The 22,109-nt window shown below is 39.8% G+C and overlaps 2 protein-coding genes across 2 annotated transcripts; one reads left to right on the top strand and one right to left on the bottom strand.

The window, feature by feature from the left end:
* Positions 1–533: 533 nt before the first annotated feature.
* LOC306977714 (SH2 domain-containing protein 1B-like) lies at positions 534–11,780 on the bottom strand. Its single transcript, XM_079576142.1, has 5 exons — positions 11,663–11,780; positions 9,112–9,270; positions 8,820–8,883; positions 1,693–2,017; positions 534–580 (listed from the first exon to the last, which is right to left on the bottom strand). The coding sequence occupies exons 2-5, from the start codon at positions 9,252–9,254 to the stop codon at positions 546–548; spliced, it is 567 nt and encodes a 188-aa protein (XP_079432268.1). The 5' UTR covers positions 9,255–9,270; positions 11,663–11,780; the 3' UTR covers positions 534–545.
* A 1,373-nt stretch (positions 11,781–13,153) lies between these two features.
* Positions 13,154–17,793, top strand: LOC306977942 (stomatin-like). The gene is made up of 7 exons (XM_079576380.1): positions 13,154–13,361; positions 13,476–13,588; positions 13,682–13,754; positions 15,831–15,913; positions 16,103–16,306; positions 16,377–16,511; positions 17,510–17,793. Exons 1-7 carry the CDS (start codon positions 13,280–13,282, stop codon positions 17,693–17,695), a joined length of 876 nt encoding a protein of 291 aa, XP_079432506.1. The 5' UTR covers positions 13,154–13,279; the 3' UTR covers positions 17,696–17,793.
* The last annotated feature ends 4,316 nt before the right edge of the window (positions 17,794–22,109 follow it).

Genomic DNA, 22,109 nt, shown 5'->3' with positions numbered 1-22,109 from the left:
ACATAAGCCACACAATGACCACAATACTTCACAGTGATAATGTTGCCGCTGAACGTTTGGACAGACACAAGTCTATCGTGTGAATGTGGTTAGCTGAACAACAGTGGCTTTCAAAGGCACAAAGCTGAAGTCCAAAAAGCACATATACAAAAACCCCACATATTGACTAATGCCACAGAATAATGCACATGCAGCAAACAGCATGCATCAAGGCAGTTCCTCACTTCTTTTATCTTTCCATTCAGGCTCTTCATGTTGTCAGTAATGCATGTAGTTTTAGCGCTTGTGTTGAAGCTCACACTCATCACAGCGTGTTTTCACAAATGTGTTAAAATTGAGGTTGAGCTCTTCTTGTCTTTGTTTATGGTTTCGCTTTAAGTGCAAACGTTCTTCAGGGACACAGACACTTTACACTATATACAGTTCGTGAAGATAATGAACACGTGGCTTGAACGCAGTCCTGGATTAGATTTGGTGTAGTTTCCATGGTTTGTCCTTAATGGAAACAAGTCTCAAAGATACTCCAAGTGCTGTTTGTGTTTTTTTTACGAAGGTTCAACACCCACGTAATCGGGAACGTCTGAAACAAAAGTACAAACAAATAGATTAGTCCACAAGAGATGCCCGTAGCCAGTGGAAGTGTCTGGGAAATGATCAGAGAATCACAGTCACAATATGAATGATCGGAACAAACCATTCAATCTATTATTTAGGTAATTGTTTCATTATTAGACCTCTGCAAAACTACAAAGGCACATGTTTGCAATAGTGATAGAAGGTGGGGAGGGTTAGTGTATTTAATCAGGCAGCCTTGCCCACTTTCAAAGCTGAAATTCAGGCTTAAAGGAGCTACACCTGATTGTACAAAGAAACAGGGTCACTCAAATTTCAAATTGCTATTTTCTGGTCCAAACTCATCTCTTTCCTAATGCATTTACCAAATCAAAATTCATCGCAGGGACGGAGTTTAAACCGGGTTTCACAACTTTCAGGGAGGAAAACTGTCACTTCACTGTAAAATATGCCTACTAGCCTGACATTTTATGACTGTTTAAAAGGCTTTAATACCAGTGTTTTTTGGATAAATGTCTGCTTTCACGATTTACTATAGGACAAACAAATTTTATTCCAATGACAGAAAATGAAAAAAATCAAGGATAGCACCTTTAAAGAGACTAGATGCAAGTTGGTCATTTTATGCTCACTACTGCCACCTCAGGCCTTCTGCGTAACTGCAGCTTCTATATTAATCTCTTTTAAGATTAAATCATTAGTTCATTAAGATTAATTTTAGAGGCAGTTGTGGTGAACAGGTCTGAGCTCATTCTACACATTAGGACGAATATGTAGGGGGAGGAAAATACTTAGTTTTGACATTTTTAAACTCCGTATAGTCCCTTTAACTTTCCCTGTCATTAAGTCCTAATCTGTGCAAACCTTCTAATCTTCTAATTTAAACTAGAATAAATTATATCAAGTTTTTTACTTTAATGTAATGTTAGAGGAGGAGGAGGAGGAGAAGAGACTGTACAAGTGAACTGGAATTAATGATAAAAAAAATATGTTTTGTTTTGTTATGATCTAATTTGATTTTTAATATCTTCACTCTCATACTAAGTAACTGAACTTATGATTGTGACCTGCCTTTTATATTCAGTTCAGTTTAGTCTTAATAATAATAAAGAAACTCACTCTCATACTCCACGTCTTCGTGTTCCGTCGGTTGGACCGGCCTGGGATGATTATAATCTGCTGCTGCATGACTCTCCCTCCGCTCCTCGGCTCCTCTCGGGGACTGGTGTAGCCTCGGTTCAGAAGGTCTCCTCTGGTCCCTGGTGTTCTCCGGCCTCGGGTCTGGCCTCGGGTTGGGAATCTGTGCCGTGGACCTGATCAGCAGCGCGGTCTTCCTTTTCACCGAGTGCCGCAGGTGCATGGCCAGGCCTTGGTTTTTCCTCTTGTAATGGATGATGAGGTCGTCCAGAGACTTGAAGTGCAGCTCCTGTTCTCCTCCAGTTGCCTTCATGAAGCAAGAGGAATATATTAGCACCAATAAAAGATGGACTTTGATGTCGCTTCTCTACATTAACATCACACGCAGCATCGTTCATCTTATTAAGTATTAACTATTTCTCCCACTTCTGAATATGTACGTGCAGAAATGTAACCAAAACACCAGCACGTGCCCCCACATCCACTCGCAGTAATGGAAATATTGCATATGGTATGATCTGTAGGAGGTAAGGCTTGGGGAAGGGCCCTTTCTGTAAATAACATCACCACAGAGTCTGTCCAGCCCCCGTCCAGCCACTCACTGCTCCAGGTCTGAAGACTTGACACAGCACTAAAGTCTAGTCTACAGTCTGTGCTTAGAAACACAAGATCAGGCCCCGAGTCTCAAGAGACAAATTGTACCACTTTAGAGCTATTTATAAATCCTTTTAATCCTGATTTGGTTTTGATTTGGTGATGGTAGTGAAGTCTGCCTCAGTTGGAGATTTTCCTTAATAAAACCCCAACACTTTAACTTGACAACAAAAATGCACAATGCAAACAATAATCGCCTAGTTCTAATCAACATCCTGGTTACGCTTATTCACAATCTAAGCATAATCCAAATCTGAATGGTTGAATTAACAAATGGCTATTGCTGTAATTATTAGGATAGTATAACATCCTTTCCGAACAGGAGATGTCTTGTTTCAACAAGGTTTTATCCCTGAAGTGAAACATGTCTTTGAATGTCTGCACGGTGGCACAGCGGTTAGTCTGTGTCCCAGGTTCGATTCCCACCTGGACGGGGCCTTTCTGTGTGGAGTTTGCATGTTCTCCCTGTGTCTGCAGAGGTTTCCTCCGGCTACTCCGGTTTCCCCTAACACTAAAAACATGTACAATAGGCCAGGGTGGATGAGAGTGTTTGAGAGCGCGAGTGTGGGACAACGGATGGAAATTAGCCCAAGACTCCAATCCGGTGGCGTGTTTACATGCACGAGTCCCGATCAAATAAAGTTAGTTGTTTGTTTGTTTTTTTGTAATGGAAAACAGAGAATCTATCATTTCTCCTAAAACCTGCAGCCCTAATCCAGAGTTAATTTCGCCGACTAAAATAATTAATCTTAAATTTAGTCAAAGTTATATTTTTGTGACTAAAATTGGACTGAAACTAAATCAAAGTTTTTCATGAGACTAAACCTATGACTAAACTGTACAGATATTTTAGTCGACTAAAATAAGACTGAATAAAAATGAAAAGGAGAGACTAAAATCATCCAAACTTCTATTGACCGTCTGAAAGAGCCTTAGATCATGTAAATCCTCTGCCAAAGGATCAGCTCTGAGCTTTGTTCATGTGGAGCAGCTCCATGAAGCAGAGGAACAAGATTAAATATGATTATAATGAATATTATCAATGAAAAGTCGACTAAATTTACTTGCAATTTTATCGACTAAAACTAGATTCGCTAAATCTCGACTAAAATTGAATTACATTTTCGTCAAAAGACTAAAACTAAATTAAAATATGTGTCAAAATTAACACTGTTCTAATCCTGGGCCATCGACAAGGAAATCTCCTCTACTTCCTACCTTAAAGGACAAAACACTGCGATTAAAGAAATTCTTTTTTTGTGATGGACAAGGACTAAATCAGGTTTGAGCGGCTAAACCCAGTGTGAGGCAAATCTTAAGCAAAGCATAAAAGTCAGATGCACAATTTATGAGCCAATGTATGCCTTTTTTTTACGTTTTTCTATCAGACCTCTGTAAAATGTATTTCAGGACCTCTGACCTAGATCGACCATATTGTGGCATCGTACAGTGATGATAATGTATGACTGCCTCAACAGGTGCACCTGTGGCCACTGTATGTATGTCTAACATGGAGGCTGCAGAGAAATCCCCAAGAAATGAATAAGAAAACCTGTGATGACTGTGCGCAAAACATGTTGAAAATCCCTATAACTCCCTCACTCTCAAGTTAACATCGAGTTTCATCCAGGTCACAAACACTTCATCATCTAGATCAGGGGGAGGCAAGTTTGTGTCATGGAGGGACGATTTTCATCAATGCCAAAACACCAAGGGCCGAACCTCAACATTACAGCCTGAAGTGAAGAACTTTTTATCTGCAAATGCCAAGTGGTTCTCAAGTGGCCCCCAAGAGACTTCTGAAGAAACATTTATTCGCTTACTCGCGTAAACGTTTTTCTGTATATGCGGAGTGAAACTCTGGAACAAACTGGACTTACAGCACAAGCAATGCAAAACCGTCCATTTAAACGGTTATATAAACATCAGGTCTGGTCAAAATATAGAGATAAGGGTCTTTAATTTAAATTTCTGTTGAACTGTTAAGAAGTGCTCAATGTTTCCTTACCATCGTTGGTATATTGTCCATTACCATCGGCGATATTGTTCATTCTCCTTACATTGTTAGTATAAAAATGTTGTTGCAATGTAATAATTATTGTTTCCTGTGGTAACGCCACCATGATGTAACATTTGTATAATAATCTGAACAAAGTAACAGTAAAGTTGAATGTATTAATCTCAGAATGGGGAACTGGGGGTGGGATTAAAGAAATTATCTTCTTCCCACTCCCTTTCAGGTAGAAATGGATCATCATGGTTACATACTGTATAGGCCGACTGTTCTTTCTGTGCCATTGCCTGAAATAAACGAATAAAGGAAAATCAATGAAAATGAATTCATTAATCAGAGACCAAATATGTGAAAAAGACTCTAAAACGTGGAAAATACTGTCAATATTTTCACATTTCCCAGCAAAACACCTGATTAGGTCATATATTATGTGCAAAACCTACATTTGCTTTGCTTTGGGCTATAATAGTGAGTTTCGGCCCTTGGGTGTTTTGGTATTGAAGAAAATCGTCCCTCCACAAACCTAGGATGACAAGCCACGACCCAAATACAACTGTAATTTATCACATATCACAGAAAATATTGTATTTTCAACCAATTTTGTATTGAACAAGCAGTAGATACTGTATGCTTTAAGGAGATCAAACAACCCAATATTTCTCAATATCATCTAAGGGGCCAGAGGTTCTGTCCTGGAGGGCCGGGCCAATGCAGCTCATCAAAAATAATTACAATCCAATGAAACTAAAAAGGAGCATTAGACAAACCGACAAAAAATTATAAATCTCGGTACAAATAGGAGGTCATGTGTACTGTAGTGTGTGGTAAGTCCACAGTTTAAATAGTGTCATTAAAACCAGAATGACCTCCTGAACTCTGAATCTGCTCAAATATTCTTCCAATTTTACCGCAGCGTTTGCACATTTGCAGCAGGTGTGAAAAAAAAGCCTATTTTTGCCCGTAACATCCTGTAATAACCCACAGTGGAAAAAACAAGCGCGTATGCCTCGATCAACAGCATTAATGATAATATAACATTAGCTGGGGGAAAAAACAAGCGACGTCACGGCTCCATCCACCCACTGCTCTGGTAAAGTTTCCATTTTTGGTTCAAACCACGTGGTAGAAACGACAAACAGAGATAGTTTGGGGTTTGGGTGCTGCATGTTGCCGACCATGATTTGACACTGACTTCAGAAGTCAGTGTCAAATCATTTACTGCGATCTGTAGCCGACTGCAACAACTGTGAGATCAGTAAAGTCATATCTCATCTTATCAACACTTCAGTCACAACAAAGGTTTATATTTAACACAAAGAACAAATAAAAACGGGTAGTTTCGACCTTTGAACTTCATTTGAATAATTTTGTCTTAATTTGTGGTGCTGTGTTTTGCAGTTTTGAGTTAATTGACTCATGTGAATAAATGAAATGGTCCCTTTTATATTATATGTAGTTATATCTGACATACTCACATATATTGTTCCTGGACCCCGTTCTGTTCACTACATCACAGTTTTGCAGCAGCATTTTTCTATTTTTTAGAAGCAACAACCTTCTACCCATTTCCATTTTGTTCTATGTCTGATACATTAAAACGTTTTTTTTATTTATTTTTTATTGGTTTATTGGGTAGAGGGACAGTGCATGTTAATGAACAAGCCACATCGGATTGAAACCTTAGGCTAATTTCCAGCCGTTGTCCATCATGCACTATCTCAAACTCTCTCATTCATCCTGAGCTATTGTACATGTTTTTAGTGGTGGGGGAAATTGGAGTACTCCACACAGAAAGGAACCGTACCACCCAACTTTAAACCTTAAAGGGGCTAGATGCAAGTTAGTCATTTTATACTCTCTACTGCCACCTCAGGTCATACGCGTAACTGCAGCTTCTATATGACGGCCCCTCGGACCCAAAGCAACAACTTTTTGAGTGACGGTGCAGGATTTTAGAGGCAGTTGTGGTGAACAGGTCTAAGGACATGGCTGGAACATGTAGGGGGAGGAAAATACATAATTTTAACATTTTTAAACTCCGTCCCTTTAATGTCTCTGAAGTTCTACCACTAAAAATATGTACCGTACATTAGCTGGAGTTACACTACATGAGACCCATCATTAACCTGCATTGTCTCGACCAAATAAAGAAAAAAAAAGATAGAACCTCATCATTCTAAAAGGATTAAATGCAATAGAGGTGCAGTTGTGTTTTAATCGAACTTACAACATTAATATAGTGTATTTAAAGCTGCATTATGCAACTATTTATGTGGGGGGGAAATATTATTTGTGTGCGTATTTGACTTTGTAGTGACTCAGTGTCTGTATGAGTGGTCATCATGGCGCCTTTACTTTCCATCAGTGGTCTCTAGGGCGCTCTAGGAACAATTGTTTGGAAGGTTTTCACTGCTGACGGACTCTCTCACCAGAAAACCTGCAAAACAATTGATCCTGGAGCGTTGTAGAGACCACTGTGATGGAAAGTAAAGGTGCTATGTTAACCACTACAAGGTCAAATATACACAAATCAACTTTTGTTTTTCGCATTTAAAGTTGCATAATGCACCTTTAAGCATCGCCGTCAAATTGTTAAAACTGTAAAAATAGTTAGTGCTATTTTTTTGTCATACGGTGCAGTTCTGTGTGCATTTGTGGGTGTCGTGTGTGTTTGTTTTCATCAGGACAATGACCGTGAATCACCGTCTCCGCATATCGATCTGACTTTTTACACGCCCTTCATGGCAGCTCTAACCACAGCATCCGTCTCCCCATTTATTCATCATTCTCTGCACGTGTCCAAAACATCTCAGCCTGGAAACTTTACCTTCCAAGTGTCATAAGCTGTTCCTCTGACGGACTCATTACTAATCCTACCCATCGTCGTGAAAAACAGAGAAACGCCAACCTCGTGTCACTTCCTTTTCATAACAGACAGGGAAATACAGCCTTACACTCAGTATTCATTCACTCCATAAGCAACAATGTCTTCACATCTGCCCGGATGTACAGACATAAGCCTTATTCACACAGGATAAGAATTACACAGAGACCTCGTTTAAAGTGAAAACACCTCAGGCCCTCAGTGGTAACACTTTACATTACGGGCCGTCAAGTCCTTGCTACTTACAGAGGTAATTCTAGGTACTTATTGTGGTACTTAAAGGATACTATAGTGAGAATTACTATAGTACTTCTAGATACAGTGGTAACTCTTAGTAATGAAGGTTGTACTTCTTGTTTTCCCTAATGCTGATTTATGTTGTTTTATAGTCACACAATCCTAGAAATTACTTCTGTTTGTAGAAGTACCACATTTACTACATGAATTGCTGCTGTAGTAGCCTTGAATTACCAATAAGTACCATAGATGTATCACTGTAACGACTAGAAACTATCAATTAAAGTACTAAAGTAAATAGAAGTACAACCTTCATTACTAAGAGCATTACCACTGTATCTCTTAGTAACAAGAGATACAGTGGCAACTCAGTGTCTCCCTAACCCCTAACCCTAATTACTAGTAATTACCACTGTAAGTACCACAAGAAGTACCACTGTCATTACTAGTAATTACCACTGTAAGTACCACGGACTTACCGGCCCGTAATGTAAAGTGTTACCAAAACGGTGTAAAGGGGGAAAACAATTTGGAGAAAAATCTAAAGTTTCTCTAATTATTCAAAAACTGCTTTAGCAAATGCTGAATTATGAATATAGTTTTCTACTAAATAAAGATAAAATGGCATGGGGAGGAGAAAAGTGCTTCAACATTCCATAAATACATAAATAACAGAGAATGCTAACATGGTGCTTCATGTTAGCATCGGGCTAATGCTAACGCTAGCTGGCGCGAGCTACAACTGCCGTTTTTTCACTTCTGCTGAACAATCTGCTGTCAATAAACATCCATATGGACCTGATTTAAACTTGACTTTATTTGTATATGATAGATATATTTATATTTCACCAGAAAATGGCTAAAAAGATTTCCCAAAAGATTCTATAGAGTTCGGGAATGTGACGTCATATCGCTAAGCATTATGGGATTAGCAGCCATTGTAAACTAATGGAGATTTTAAAAGATAAAATACAGGAGTTATTGTTCTCATTAAAACACTTGGAGACCACAGTGTGTTAGATGTATTTACCAGCAGTATCTCAGCAGCTCAGCAGAGTCGTTCCACTGGTTTTTTCTCCACTTTTTATACTGTTTCTAGCTAATGTTAGTCTATGGAAATGTATGCTAACAGCTGCAAAGATGGCGGATCTCCATGGTAACTGTGGACATTCCCGAACTCTATTTTCCCCCCAGTCGAGGCCACGCCCCCTTGTCTCTGCACTTGTCAGATCCGGGATTGTAGCTGCTGACCGTTGCACCCGGGGATACAAAACTCAGGACAGACATTTCAAGTCGTAAATAGAAAGAATCATCCTTTACCATAAGCATGTATTGTCCAGAGAGGGTCTTGAGCAGCCTGTACGTGTAAATCACATGCTTCTTACTGCAGAGGAGAACAAACTTATATTTAGTGATGTCAGTGAAGTCAGTCTAAGTGTCGGTCAATACAAGTTCCTAAAATGGCTTTGCAGATGCTGGTATCTCTGGTCACAAATAAAAATTTAAAAATGGACATAGCATTAGGTAGGTTTTGATTGAGAGCTGGCTAAATCTATGTTGTCATCTGCAATGTGTGAACGCCTCATATTATTTGTTGCGTGCGTGAACTCACTAGACACAAAGACACATGGCTCCCTGGACGGTCTCACTGTCGCGGATCAGGTAAGAACCGTCTTTGTTCTTCTTCCCCATCAGCTCCTCGCAGTCCTTCCTGCTGATGGCGCCGTGGTAACAGAGGGGCAAGGCCTCTGCCATCGTCGCCAACGACAACCTGTACCAAAAGACTGGGATTAGTTTGGCACTTCGGATTGAGCCCTATGTACTCCTGACCCTAACCCGAGATTAAGCATCTCATTTCCAGGGGAGTTGGGGATTGAACCTGGGACCTTCTTGCGCCACCATGCCGTGTCGAAGGGTCTGTCGACTTATGAAGGCTCCTATACCCTTTTTATGGGTCAGATTTTGTCTTAATTTTCCAAAGGTGGTTAGTTATGTTGGTATATTGAATAATATTGGAAGAAGCAAATAATAATCAGGTTCAGCATTTGATGAGTTTGTAGATTTCTTTCAAAAACTGTTTCTCTCCCACAAACATGCACTGTCCTGCGTCTGAGAGTAAAACATCGTCAAAGTCCAGAAAGTGAACGCAAAACGGAAGCTGCAATTTACAAAAGTCACTTCTGATTATTTTTATTTCTCTTTTAATGGTCAAGTCGACTCAAAGACTTCATAGGAAAATGTGCCTTTCACTGGGGAAACCTGTCAGGAGCACCAACACTGCAGTACTGCTCTCCAGCTCATTCAGAATGACATGGCTGGAGATTAGGCCTATTGTGCATGTTTTTGGTCTTTGTGAAACCGGAGCAGGCAAAGGGAAACCCACACAGACACACGGAGAACAGACACGCTCCACAAGGAAAGGCTCTACACGTGGGACCTTCTTACTATGAACCGCTCAGTGGCCGTCAGGGGCGGAGTGGGACTGAAAAACAGCCCTGGATTTTGACTAGCCTGGCCCAAATTAGCGTAAATGTGCACTTCCACAAATACATATTTTAACCTTTTACCACCCGCCTTAAAATTAACGAGTGCATTTTCCCCAGTTCGGCTTTTTATTATTATTTTTTGATTGGTATCATCTGCAAAAAGAACGGGAAAGGTGGTCGTAGAAACAGAAGCAAAATCATTAATATAAATAATAAATAATAATGGCCCCAAAATTGAACCTTGTGGTGCACCATACTCCATGGAATTCCTTTAGATTCATGTTTTTTTATACTGGGCTTTACCCAAATCTAAAAGCTTCTCGACTGGAGAGCAACAATGCAATGCCTCATTTGAAAGCTAAGACCTACAAAAGTGATGGAAACTTTTCGTCACGTCGCCACATTTTTGTCATATTTTTGTTGTTTTTTAATCATTTTTTCTATCATTTTTTGTCTGTGTTTTTCTCATGTTTTTGTTGACTTTTCATCCTCATTTTCTCGCTATTTTGATGCTTTTCTCTTTAGCTTTTAGATTTGGGTAAAGCTCGGTTGAGGCGGGACCGGTGGCCCTAGAGCCAGTGGCCCTTCTGTGCTCTTCCAGAATGGACATATGGCCAGTCCGCCCCTGGTGGCCGTTAGTGTTGGGGCAACGTATTACCAAAGTAACACAAATACAGTTCACATATTTATCCTTATAATGTCCTATGTTTGAACTGTATGACCTGCCCTTGCACCGAAATCTCTACTTCTATTGTGCAAGTCAAAGAACATTCAGATATTATCAATGTATGAATTGTATCAACATTTCTTATGTAAGTATGTAGCCTCAACTTTTAAATCGTTTTATGTTTTATAATTGTTGTTGGCATTATACACCTTGCCCATGGACAACAGCTGAAAACTAGCAGAAATGTTCATTAATGTGCACTGTCCCTGTCAAATAAACAACAATGGGGGAAAATAAGTATTTGGTCAGTTTCCCATAGACTTTCTATTGGATTTTGGCCAAATACTTTTTTCCCCCACTGTATATAACTTTTTCGGTAACCAAAGAATAAAACATATTACACAAAATACGAGAATATAGTAGTCACTACATTTGAAGGCATGAATGAAAAACTCCTCCTAAATAAAATGCAGCGCCTGATCAAGTTGGCCCCTGGTGTATAAGATCTGCCGTCTGTAGTGAATGTCCTCAAAACAAAACACGCAAAATGGGGGGAAAGCGAAGAAAAAAAGGAAATCTCTGACTGCGCTTTTGCTCTGTGGCTTTATTACTATATTCAGTTTATATTTTACCAAAAGTAGCTCAAAGTCGTGTAACTCTACATTTTTGAAACAGTCATATGTAATACAAACATATTGCATCATTAGAGCTGTAATCCCTGATATAGAATATATGACATTTTTAAGTAACTTCCCCAAACACTGTCTCTCGCCTGTGGTGGAAGGAAATACAAATAAAGATTTTGATGCAGGAAGAGACTTCTTTTCTTTTGTTTCAGAAGTTTCTGTTCCTTCTTTAGCTTCTTTACACAACAATCATTTTACAAAACCTTCTCGAGCACTTTGGAAATATATTTGTAAATTTACCTTTCAATAATTGCAACAAAATGATGCTACTCAAATTAAACTTTTCACTTCAAAATCACATAATGATGATAAAAGCGCTCTTACCAGAATCTCCTCAAATGACTGTAATCTCCTTTGACATCATGGTTTTTGCTGCGTTGTAAAGCGCGCCGGTCTGATGCGAGAGAAGGCGAGACAATTGTGAAGCGTATGAGCTGAAAGGTGGTAGAAACCAAAGCAGGAGTTTCACAGGAAGTCACTGGTGAAGAGTACAAGAAGAGAGGATGTCGGTGAGATCTGCGCCTCGTCGAAACAGAAGCTTTGTTTTTTATCATTCAAGACCTGCCTGTAGGTGTGATCTTGATAAACATATCCTCCATTTACTGAAACACATTATAATATACTGCAAACCCGCCTTTCTAAAATTGTCTTTATCTTGCATAGAGATGATGAGGAACACCCCGCCTTTCTTAAATTAAAATGAAAATACGTATGTCAGCATTTAAATATAGCATTAAACCACCTCTATTTATTGTTTGTTGGCTTGTTTACTTTATTGTCCCCGTAGGAAAATCTGTCCTCTGCATTTGACCCATCTCCAGATGTGGAGCCAGGCTGATGCTCAGAATCACCTGGCTGGAGGATTCACCTATTGTACATGTTTTTAGTGGTAGGGGAAACCGGAGTGCACGGAGGAAACCTACGCAGTAAATCAGTTATAATGAATAATGTTTGGTTCTGTCTTGAAAAAAAATAACATTTGCCTACATAGCTTTAAAATTATATTATGTAATGTACCAAAGTCATTGGGATTATGAAGAAAAATAACAAATTTAACCTCTTAACCCCGCCTTAAGCGAGTGCATTTTATCTAGTTCAGCTTTACCCAAATCAAAAAGCTTCTTGACTGCAGCTCACAGCCTATAAGGCCAATGTGACGCCTTATTGGAAAGCTAAGACCCACAAAACTGATTATAACTTTTTTTGTGGCCGTTTTTTTTAAAACTATTTTTGATTTGCTATTTTTTAATTGCTTTTTTAATCTGTTTTTTTGCCACTTTATAGTCGCGTTTTCTGTTTTTTTTCATTTGAATTTTTTTCCTTTTTTCCCCCCATGTTTTTGTTGCAATTGCTATTTTGATACTTTTTTTTTTTTCAAGAAGCTTTCTGATTTAGTTAAAGCTACACAGGACAAAATGAGCTCAGTTCAGGTGGGGGTTAAGAGGTTAACATCATTCATTTTAGGTTCACAATCTGAATTCCTTTGGAAACAATTCATTGTTGAAAGTCCTGCCAAAATCTTTGTACAGAACTTCACAAACAGAAAAGGTGATGATTCAAGTCTTCAGTTTCATTTTCACCAAAGCCAGCCGACAGTTACAGGCTCATAGAAATCTTTTATTATAGCCAAGATATAGAATCAGAATGGTTGTACGGCCATTTTATCGTTAGATGGATAAATCTTATTGATAATTTTGACTTTAATCATTTTTTATTATCTCCATCCAAAGCATATAAATCTTTGAGAAACTTTTATTTGTCATCAACATCCGAATGGGCGTGTCTCTGTCGCCCATAGCAACGTGACGCGGAAGTGGCTGGACACGTTAATCCGCTAGCAAACGGGTAATAACCGTAGAAATCTGACCATCGCTGTAAAAGTAATTATTCTCACAAACGTACGATACATTTAACTCTCTAATGTCCCTGTGACTCGGACCGATGTTGATGTTCGCCGATAACAAGGTCGGAGTCCTCAGACCGAGTGAATGTGACCCAGAAAGTCTGCAAAATCTCCACAAAGGTAGCGAACGTTCATCGAAAAGTTGTCGTCATATTTTGTTAAAGCGTTTTCTTTCTTTGTTTCGTTTTACCTGGTCGTGTGTTTGTGTATTTATGTTGTTTTTTATGTGGGCAGATGGAGGGAGGAGGACTTGGGGAGGGATGGAGATTCTTGGATCCGTGTTGACCGCTCTGTCCGTGGTGTTCATCGTCCTCACCTTTCCCCAAACCATATGGAAGTGCGCCAAGGTAAACGAAAGCCTCAACCATGCGTACATTTATGTGACGTTGTGCCATTATTAAGACCTGTGTGTGTGAGTTTATTCATTCTTTTTTTTACAGATCATTCGAGAGTATGAGAGAGCTGTCATATTTCGACTTGGGCGACTTGTAAAAGGCAGAGTCAAGGGGCCAGGTACTGTCTAGTAGCCTAGTGTCTAGTAGTAATTGTCTGGTTAGATGGTCAGGGTCATGAGAGCTATTGTACAAAATATATGATATGAAATGACTACACGTGACAAAGAAATAACAACATTTAGAATTTTTTTAAAAAGTAACATTTCTGATAATTCGTTCAAAAATGTCAAATGCCAAGCCATTTGAAAAAACTGTCAAAATGGAGTCAAAAACGTGCCAAGCGACAAAAACACAATTAAAAAGTGAGGAAAATGTGATGAAAACGCAACAAAAAAGTGACCAAAAAATGACCAGAAAAGCGATGAAAAAGTGACGAAAACATGACAAAAAATAGTCAAAAAGCAATGGGAAAAAGACAAAAAAGAGACAAAAAAGAGACAAAAAAAGAGACGAAACGACACGAGAACGCGCTTCAAAAACGACGAAAGTTACGATCAGTTTTGTAGGTCTTTGCCTTAAAGCAGTACTAAGTAACGTGTTTACCTTAAAGGGGCTATATCATGCTATTTTAGCCATTCCAAAGTTAAGTATAGGCATTTATATGATATATTGTACCTCTACCATTATGGAGCACTCATTTTTGTGATAAATATAAGTGTTTTCTGGAGGTATTTTTCAAACCCGGAAGACACAACGCTTCGATTCAGTTAACTCCGCCCCCTCTCTCCGCACATATAACTTTACCGTAATATAAATAAACAACAATAAGTGAAGTTACTTCACGATGCAGTTATAAGGAGTTGACATCTGCAACACAGCTTCATAAATGGCTAACACACATGCTAATATGCTAACACACAAGCTAACACGCGTTTGGACTGACTCACCCTCTGGTCCATCGCTGTTTACATTATGGGACTCGCGTTGGTTATAAAAGTTAATCCACTTTGATTCTGGCGAAGGTTCACCAAACATCCATCAGAGACAGTCACAGAAAAACAATATTTTGGTGATAGTCGCCGAATCCCGGAGAAAAAAACAACTTCTGAGAGAGTGGCCTCTTCTTGACATTATCGTTAGGTAAGAATAAAGAACAGGTGTGTCCAGTTATAACGAGCTCCATCTTCACAGCTGCAGCGCAAACATGACGTATGTTCAGACGCTCAGGTGATGTGTTTGTTTTGGCCTCAGCTGACCTGGAAGCACCTCGGGCACATCCTTTTTTTTTTTTTTTTTTTTTCACTTTTTTTTTCTCTTTGTTTCTCTCTTACAACAGAAATAATGAAAAAGCTGTTTTACAAATTAAAATCAGGCTGTAAGAAGACATTGCTTTACAGACGTTGAGCACTTCCGTTCCGCTGTGTCGACACAACTGAACACTCAGTCGTTCCCCAGGAGAGGGCGGCGCAGCTGCTCAGAGAGCAGGATTCAGGAGGATTACTGAGAGCTGCGTGAATGAAGCCGCAAACCACTCTGGGGGTGTTTTTGATAAGGAAATAGCATAACAACATGGCTAAAAGCTCTAAAAAGTCGATTTTGCATGATATAGGACCTTTAATAAATCCTTTTCGTAGTCCCTGTGGGAGTAATACAAGTGTTTATGGGATGATTGGAGGGTCTTTCATCTCCCCCTGGTGCCTCTGGCCAGAAAACCACAATTGCAACTTGACTGCCATCGACCCGGAGTCACCAGTCGCCTTTTCTGTCAGCGTAGTATTTACTCTCCAAGACAGTTATAATGTTCCAGCCATGTCCTAATGTGTAGAATGAGCCCCGACCTGTTCACCACAACTGCCTCTAAAATCCTGCACTGTCACTCAAAAACGTGTTACTATAGAAGCTGCATTTACGCATGAGACCAACTTGCATCTAGCCCCTTTAACCGAGCATAAAAAGCATTAAAAGAGTGACAAAAAAACACGACAAAAAAGTGACGACAATGCAAGGATCATTGCAATCAAACACAGCAATACCACAAAGCAGAGTCTTCCAAAAGGCAGACAGAATTTACATCACAAACCCGAGCTGGAAATTCACACTGTTCCTGTTTTCCTCTGACCGTGACCCACTTTTATGTCCCTGTTTACGGTAACTCAGCTGTGTGGGTATTGACTCTGACGTGTCTGTGCTGTAGGTCTGTTTTGGTTCATCCCGTGGCTGGACGAAATCCAAACGGTTGATCTCAGGACCGTCTGCCTCAACATTGAACCACAGCAGGTGCGATTAAGCCACATCAACAGTTGGTTACTTCTCACTAATACCCAGAAAGTAACAACATTAAAGCCACACTGCAGAACAATCCAGGTTATACGTTGCCGCGTCAACAGAGAAACTCCAAACATCAACAGACATGACAGCGAGACATGTAATTACGTTAGTTTGCAGCACTTAAATTTCCTCTTACAGGTCATGACACTCGACGCGGTGCCGCTACGGATCGACGCGGTGGTGTTTTACCGCGTGGTGGAGCCGGCTCTGTGGGTGATGCGGGTTCAGAACGGGCCTTATCTCACTCAGCTCTTGGCCCAGACCACTCTGAGGGCCACCGTCGGGTCGCACTCGCTGTCTGAGCTGCTCGCAAACAGGAGCAGCATGGCCAAGAAAATGGAGGTCAGTGTTTGGTCCTCAACTTTTTTCCATGTGACATACTCGTGATTGTAATTCCGGTCTCGTCCTGCAGGGGGTGATGGATGCCGTGACGAAGCCGTGGGGCGTGAAGGTGCAGAGGGTGGAGCTGAGAGGGATGGCGCTGCCCCGGGATCTGCTGCGCTGCATGGCGCTCGAGGCGGAGGCCCACAGACACGCCAGGGCCAAGGTGCAGGACTCGCTACATCGGCTGAAATGATTGATTCCATTTTATTCAGTGTTTTAAAAGTGGATTATCGTCTGAGGTGGTGCTTAAAAACCAATAGGTGTGACCACATTTTTTTACATAATAGTAAAGCTGTGATTGGCTTGGTTCTTATTTACGTAACTCTGTTATGACCAAAGCTTTAACCGCATCAACCGTTCCCTCTAGTAATGATTGACTGATTTATTGGTGCCTCATTAAACAGTTCAAGGGGTCTATATTGCAGTAAATCAGTTTCCTCTGCTTCAGCAAACTTGCTCCGATGCTGTCCATGAACTCACTTTCTCCCTCAGATTAGCTGGACTGCCAGTTGCTTAGAGCAGTGGTTCCCAAACTGGGTCGTGAGCCTCCCCAGGGGCAGCGCCTGGGATTGCAGGAGGGCCCAGAGCTATACCTGGTCAGAGGGTCAAGTCATAAGTGATTTTCTTTTAGCAAATTAAATTAAAAATCATCAAATATGACTGAGAAAAGATTACAGGTGTAACACTCCCGACTACTGCATGTGCATGGGGGGCTCAAGGAGAAAATTTGGGAACCACTGGCTCAGAGTTTTCAAACTGCTCTGGTCACCAAGAGGAACAAATGCCCCCTCTGCTGGCGTTTTGTAAAACTTCATATAACAAGTGCCATTGTCAAGACACATCCATATTGTTAGAGAAGTAACAATGGTGTTCGAGAGGATAGATGAAGAATAGGCAGCAGTCTGGATGTTTTATTATTTACCATCAGTGCATGAACTTGAGACATTGCGCTAGTCCTACCATTCAAGTCTGTCTATGCTTCCACAGAAAAGGGATAAATACCCTCTCGAGCGTCATACTGATACACAAACATTCAGTGGCTGAGAGTAGTGATTTAATGTTATCCTCTAACACTTTGACTTTGCAGACAGTTTCATTGTGTTACTGATTCAATATATTGTCAAATGAGTCAAATTCTTCTCTCTTCTCTCTCTCTCTCAGTTGATCTCTGCTCAGGGTGAGCTCAGTGCGTCCTGGGCTCTGAAGGAAGCCGCCTCTTCCCTCTCCCCCATCGCCTTCCAGCTCAGATACCTGCAGTCTCTGTCCTCGGTGGACAGCTCCGCCTCTGTGATCGTCACCGCTCTCCCCACCGAGCTCCTCAACGGGCTCCTGCCCCAAATCGCATAAGGTTCACCTGTGCTTCTACTGTTTGCCAATCTTCAAAACCAAAGGAACAAATGTATTTACACAAAGGCCTGAGAATATAAGCTGCAAGTCACGTTCTGGTTACTGTTCAGACTGTTATTAGACGTATTACCAATGACTTTCAAATGGCTGTGAATGTTCTGAATACAGTATTTGGTGGTAAACAGAGGTCAGCAAAAGCTATATTTATTGACCCCAAATGCCACTTATGCCTTTCTCGTTTCCCCTCGATAGGTCTAATGTACCTTTACCTCTGATATTTTCATTATTATTAAATTTCATACTGTTGACTCACTGCTATGTGAAATGTGATCAGCCAGACATTGTCCACCCACTCACAAACCACACAAACCTTTCAATCGTGACATGGTGCCAAACTGGTCATTTCTGAATCATACAGTACTAGTTGCGTATGTGAGCTTTCGGTCGCTCAGGGATTTTCCATCATATGCAGGGAATTTCAAATATGGTCAAAGGGACTGGGTTGATTGAGATGAGGATGTTTCACTTCCTTTCTCGCTCTCATTATGTGTAATTTTATGAGGGTGAACACAAGCTGGAGGCCGATAGATACAGACGGCATCGCGTCATAGAAGGGGGCGTGGCTTCACTGAGGGGGGAGACAGAATCTTTTGGGAAACACAATTTTCCACTCTTTTTAGCCATTTTCTGGTGCAATATAAACTTATTTATCACATAAATAAAGTCAAGTCTAAATCGGGTCCATATGGATGTTTATTCACACCAGATTGTTCAGTAGAAGCAAAAAAACGTCAGTCTTCGCTATTATCATCGTGCTAACAGCGTTACGATAATAGCACGCAAATATAAAGGGTTTTTTTCTAGTTTTTTTTTATTGCAAAGTCAAATGACAATGTATCTGAATCAGAATCAAAAAGGCAATACAAATGACTGCTGTGCAAGAAAATCTAAGCAGCACACTTCTATTTTTTTTTACAAAAATAAATAAATAAACATTTGTGTTACAATAACAAAAGGGCATCAGCTCATACACAGATCATTTTTCACATAGTTTTAAGGCACTTTTTTAAGAGACTTATACAAGGACATCAGTTCATTCATTTTTAAAAGGAACAAAAGTGGGGTTTACATTCAGGAAACTACACCTACACTGCGTTCCAAATTATTATGCAAATTGGATTTTTGTGTCAAAAAGGTAAAAAAAAAAACTATAATAATGAAACTCATGGATGGTGTCGTGTCTTGGGGCTCTGTGAATCACTGACATTAATCTCAGAGACCTGGGATGATTAGTGTTCAGGTTAAGCCCAGTTAAGGGAAAAACTGCTGAAAAGGGTGTTTTCAGCAGTTTCAGCCCCTTTATTATGCAGATCATCATTTTCAAGCAATATGGGAAAGAAAAAGGGTCTTTCTGCTGATGAAAAGCGTGAAATAGTTGAATGCCTTGGTCTAGGTATGAAAACCTTCGATATTTCATGAAAGATTAAGTGTAATCATCGTACTGATAAGAGATTTGTGGATGATTCAGAGCACTCGCGTTTTGTGCAGATAAAGGCACAATATGGACGGTTTCTGCCAGACAAACACATCAGATTAGGAGAACAGATGCCACAAAGCAGCATACAGGTATTTGAAGCTGCTGGTGCCTCTGGAGTCCCCCAAACATCAAGGTGTAGGACCCTCCAGAGGCTGCAGTTGTGCATAAACCTTCTATCCGGGCCTCCCCTAAACTGTTAATTGAATGCTAATGAACAGAAACGGCTGCAACGGGCTCAGAAATACATGAAGACTCATTTTCAAACAGTCTTGTTCACTGATGAGGCCGTGTAGCCCTGGATGGTCAGATCAATGGAGTAGTGGATAGTTGGTGAATGGCCACAATGTCCCAACAAGGCTGCGACGTCAACAAGGAGGTGGCGGAGTCATGTTTTGGACCAAAATCATACGGGAGAGAGCTGGTCGGCCCCATTAGGCCCCTTTAGGCTCCCTGAAGGTGTGAAAATGACCTTTGAAAAATACTGCCTTCTATGCTACAAAAAGAAGAGCCGTGCTCCCTAACAAAATCCTCTTCATGCATGACAACGCACCATGTCATACTGTAAAGAAAACCTCTGCATCACTGGCTGCTATGGGCATAAAAGGAGAGAAACTCATGATGTGGACCTCCTCCTCCCTTGACTTCAACCCTATTGAGAACCTTTGGAGCCTCAACAAAAAACACTTCTATGAGGGTGGGAGGCAGTTTTCATCCAAACGGCAGCTCTGGGAGGTTATTCTGACATCCTGCAAAGAAATCCAAGCAGAAACTGTCCAAAAACTCACAATTTTAATGGATTTAAGAATTTTGAAGCTGCTCAAAGAAGGTCCTATGGTAAAATATAACTTGACCTGTTAATATTTTTTTGATTGAAATAGCTTTTGATTTCAGTAAATATGACCTCCTAATGCTACAAATTCAACAAATGACCATTTTCAGTTAATTACAAGCTTTAAAATGTATTGAAACGATGAGTTGCATAATAATTTGGAACAGTGGATTTTGAGGTTTTTACTATATTTATTTTTGAAGAAAATACTGCTATCACTAGGATTTTTTTTCCACCACATTTAAATGATCCTCCATCAGTTAAAGACTTGAAAATTATGCTGACTCTCATTTGAGTTGACAATTTAGAAAATCAGAGAAAAATGTCATTTGCATAATAATTTGGAACACAGTGTATGTAAATAAAATGTACTCAAAATTTTTGTATCATTCATAAATACACCAAATTTGACACAATTATAATCTAGCATGGATAACATGTTATTATCTCCATTATGTATTTATTTATGGGCTGCTGAACCCTTTTGCTCCTCTCCATGTCTTTGTATCTTTATTTAGTAGAAAACGATTATTCATTTTTAATCAACAACGCCATATAATGTTATAAAAGGATACATTTTCCTGTCCCTATTTCTCTCCAGCTTTTCATTAGATGCTGCTAAAAATACCCTTTCGCGCATGCTCTTCATTCATGGACTTTCCCATCGTCTCCAGGTGAACTACATAACCGCCGCTTATAGACTCACGGGCGGAAACCCCAGCGTTACCTAAAGCCCATTCTCAACATGAATATGAGCTGATTACCGCAGCTTTGGGCCTGTTATAGATCGCCCTGACCTACGACCTCTTGACCCGAACATGTGTCTGCGTGAACTCAATCCTTGCAAATAATAGTCATTTGGAAAGAAAATTGTGTGGGGAAATTGGAATCAGAAGTGTTTCCATAATCATGTCAGACTTACTGGCCTATGAGGAAAAGAAAAAACTGTTTAAATGAAATAAAGTGCCCAAGTTTGCTCGTCATTGCCAGCAGAAGGAGTCAGACACTTTACCTAATAGAGCCGTTTTTCCACTTTCTCATTACTTATTCTCATTATCTTTCTTAAACAAGCTCCACCCTCTTTCAAAAGTATCATGCTGTTTCCCTGAGATGCACTTGAAGGCAGCATAATAAGCTCTTTAACAGGAACACAGTGACCTCACGTTGACCTTTTGCCTTTCCAGTCTCCCTCAGAGCCAGACAGACGACTAAAGAATTAACTTTAAAGATCACAAAAAACAGCGAAAGGAGCACCGCATTGAGCACATGTCAGGCTGATGCTAAAAACTAAAGTTGCAATGCTGACATGTTCGAACAAGTATTGAAAGGAACGGCAGAACTGGCTTGATTTCCGATTTTTCAATGTGCTGATGGCGCTTTTTTCAGATGGAAAGTGCAATGACTCTTTTTCAATAGAGTCCTGGCACAAGTGGGGACTCTGTTGTAGTTGTTTTATCTATGCAAACTTGATACAGAAATGTCACACCCATCCTAGGAATCGAGCACTTCTTTAAAAAGTCAAATTTCAAAGTGTTTAGGGGCAAAAACCTAGGGCTGTGCAATTAATCGAAATTCGATTACGATTTCGATTAGAACAGTAAATGATTACAAAATTAGCATAATCGCAAAAAATCGATTATAATTTTTTTTTCCAATTTTTCAAAAAAACAATTTTTCAATTTTTTTTTTATGTTTTTTTTTTTTCAAATTTTTAATTTTTGTCTTTTTTCTGCTGGATTTTTGTCACTTTTTTTATGGATTTTTGTCTTTTTTTATGGATTTTTGTCACTTTTTTGATGGATTTTTGTCTTTTTTCTGCTGGATTTTTGTCTTTTTTGGGGGGATTTTTGTCACTTTTTTATGGATTTTTGTCACTTTTTGCTGGATTTTTGTCACTTTTTTGATGGTTTTTTGTCACTTTTTTGCTGGATTTTTGTCACTTTTTTGATGGTTTTTTGTCACTTTTTGCTGGATTTTTGTCACTTTTTTGATGGTTTTTTGTCACTTTTTTTGCTGGATTTTTGTCACTTTTTTGATGGTTTTTGTCA

This window comes from Gobius niger (genome assembly GCF_951799975.1).
Source record: "Gobius niger genome assembly, chromosome: 18".
NCBI classification, from domain to species: Eukaryota; Metazoa; Chordata; class Actinopteri; order Gobiiformes; family Gobiidae; genus Gobius; species Gobius niger.
The sequence above is the reverse complement of the archived record's forward strand: the minus strand, read 5'-3'. Positions and strand labels throughout refer to the sequence as shown.

What these genes read in the sequence shown, in the direction of transcription:
- LOC306977714 (XM_079576142.1), bottom strand. Translation starts at nt 9,254, where the DNA reads ATGGCAGAGGCCTTGCCCCTCTGTTACCACGGCGCCATCAGCAGGAAG. An exon ending in CTGGACAATACATGCTTATG is followed by an intron (nt 2,018 to 8,819) that starts GTAAAGGATGAT and finishes TGCTTCATGAAG; the next exon opens with GCAACTGGAGGAGAACAGGA. An exon ending in CGAAGACGTGGAGTATGAGA is followed by an intron (nt 581 to 1,692) that starts GTGAGTTTCTTT and finishes CTTTTGTTTCAG; the next exon opens with ACGTTCCCGATTACGTGGGT.
- LOC306977942 (XM_079576380.1), top strand. Translation starts at nt 13,280, where the DNA reads ATGTTGATGTTCGCCGATAACAAGGTCGGAGTCCTCAGACCGAGTGAA. An exon ending in TCTGCAAAATCTCCACAAAG is followed by an intron (nt 13,362 to 13,475) that starts GTAGCGAACGTT and finishes TTATGTGGGCAG; the next exon opens with ATGGAGGGAGGAGGACTTGG. An exon ending in TCAACATTGAACCACAGCAG is followed by an intron (nt 15,914 to 16,102) that starts GTGCGATTAAGC and finishes TTCCTCTTACAG; the next exon opens with GTCATGACACTCGACGCGGT.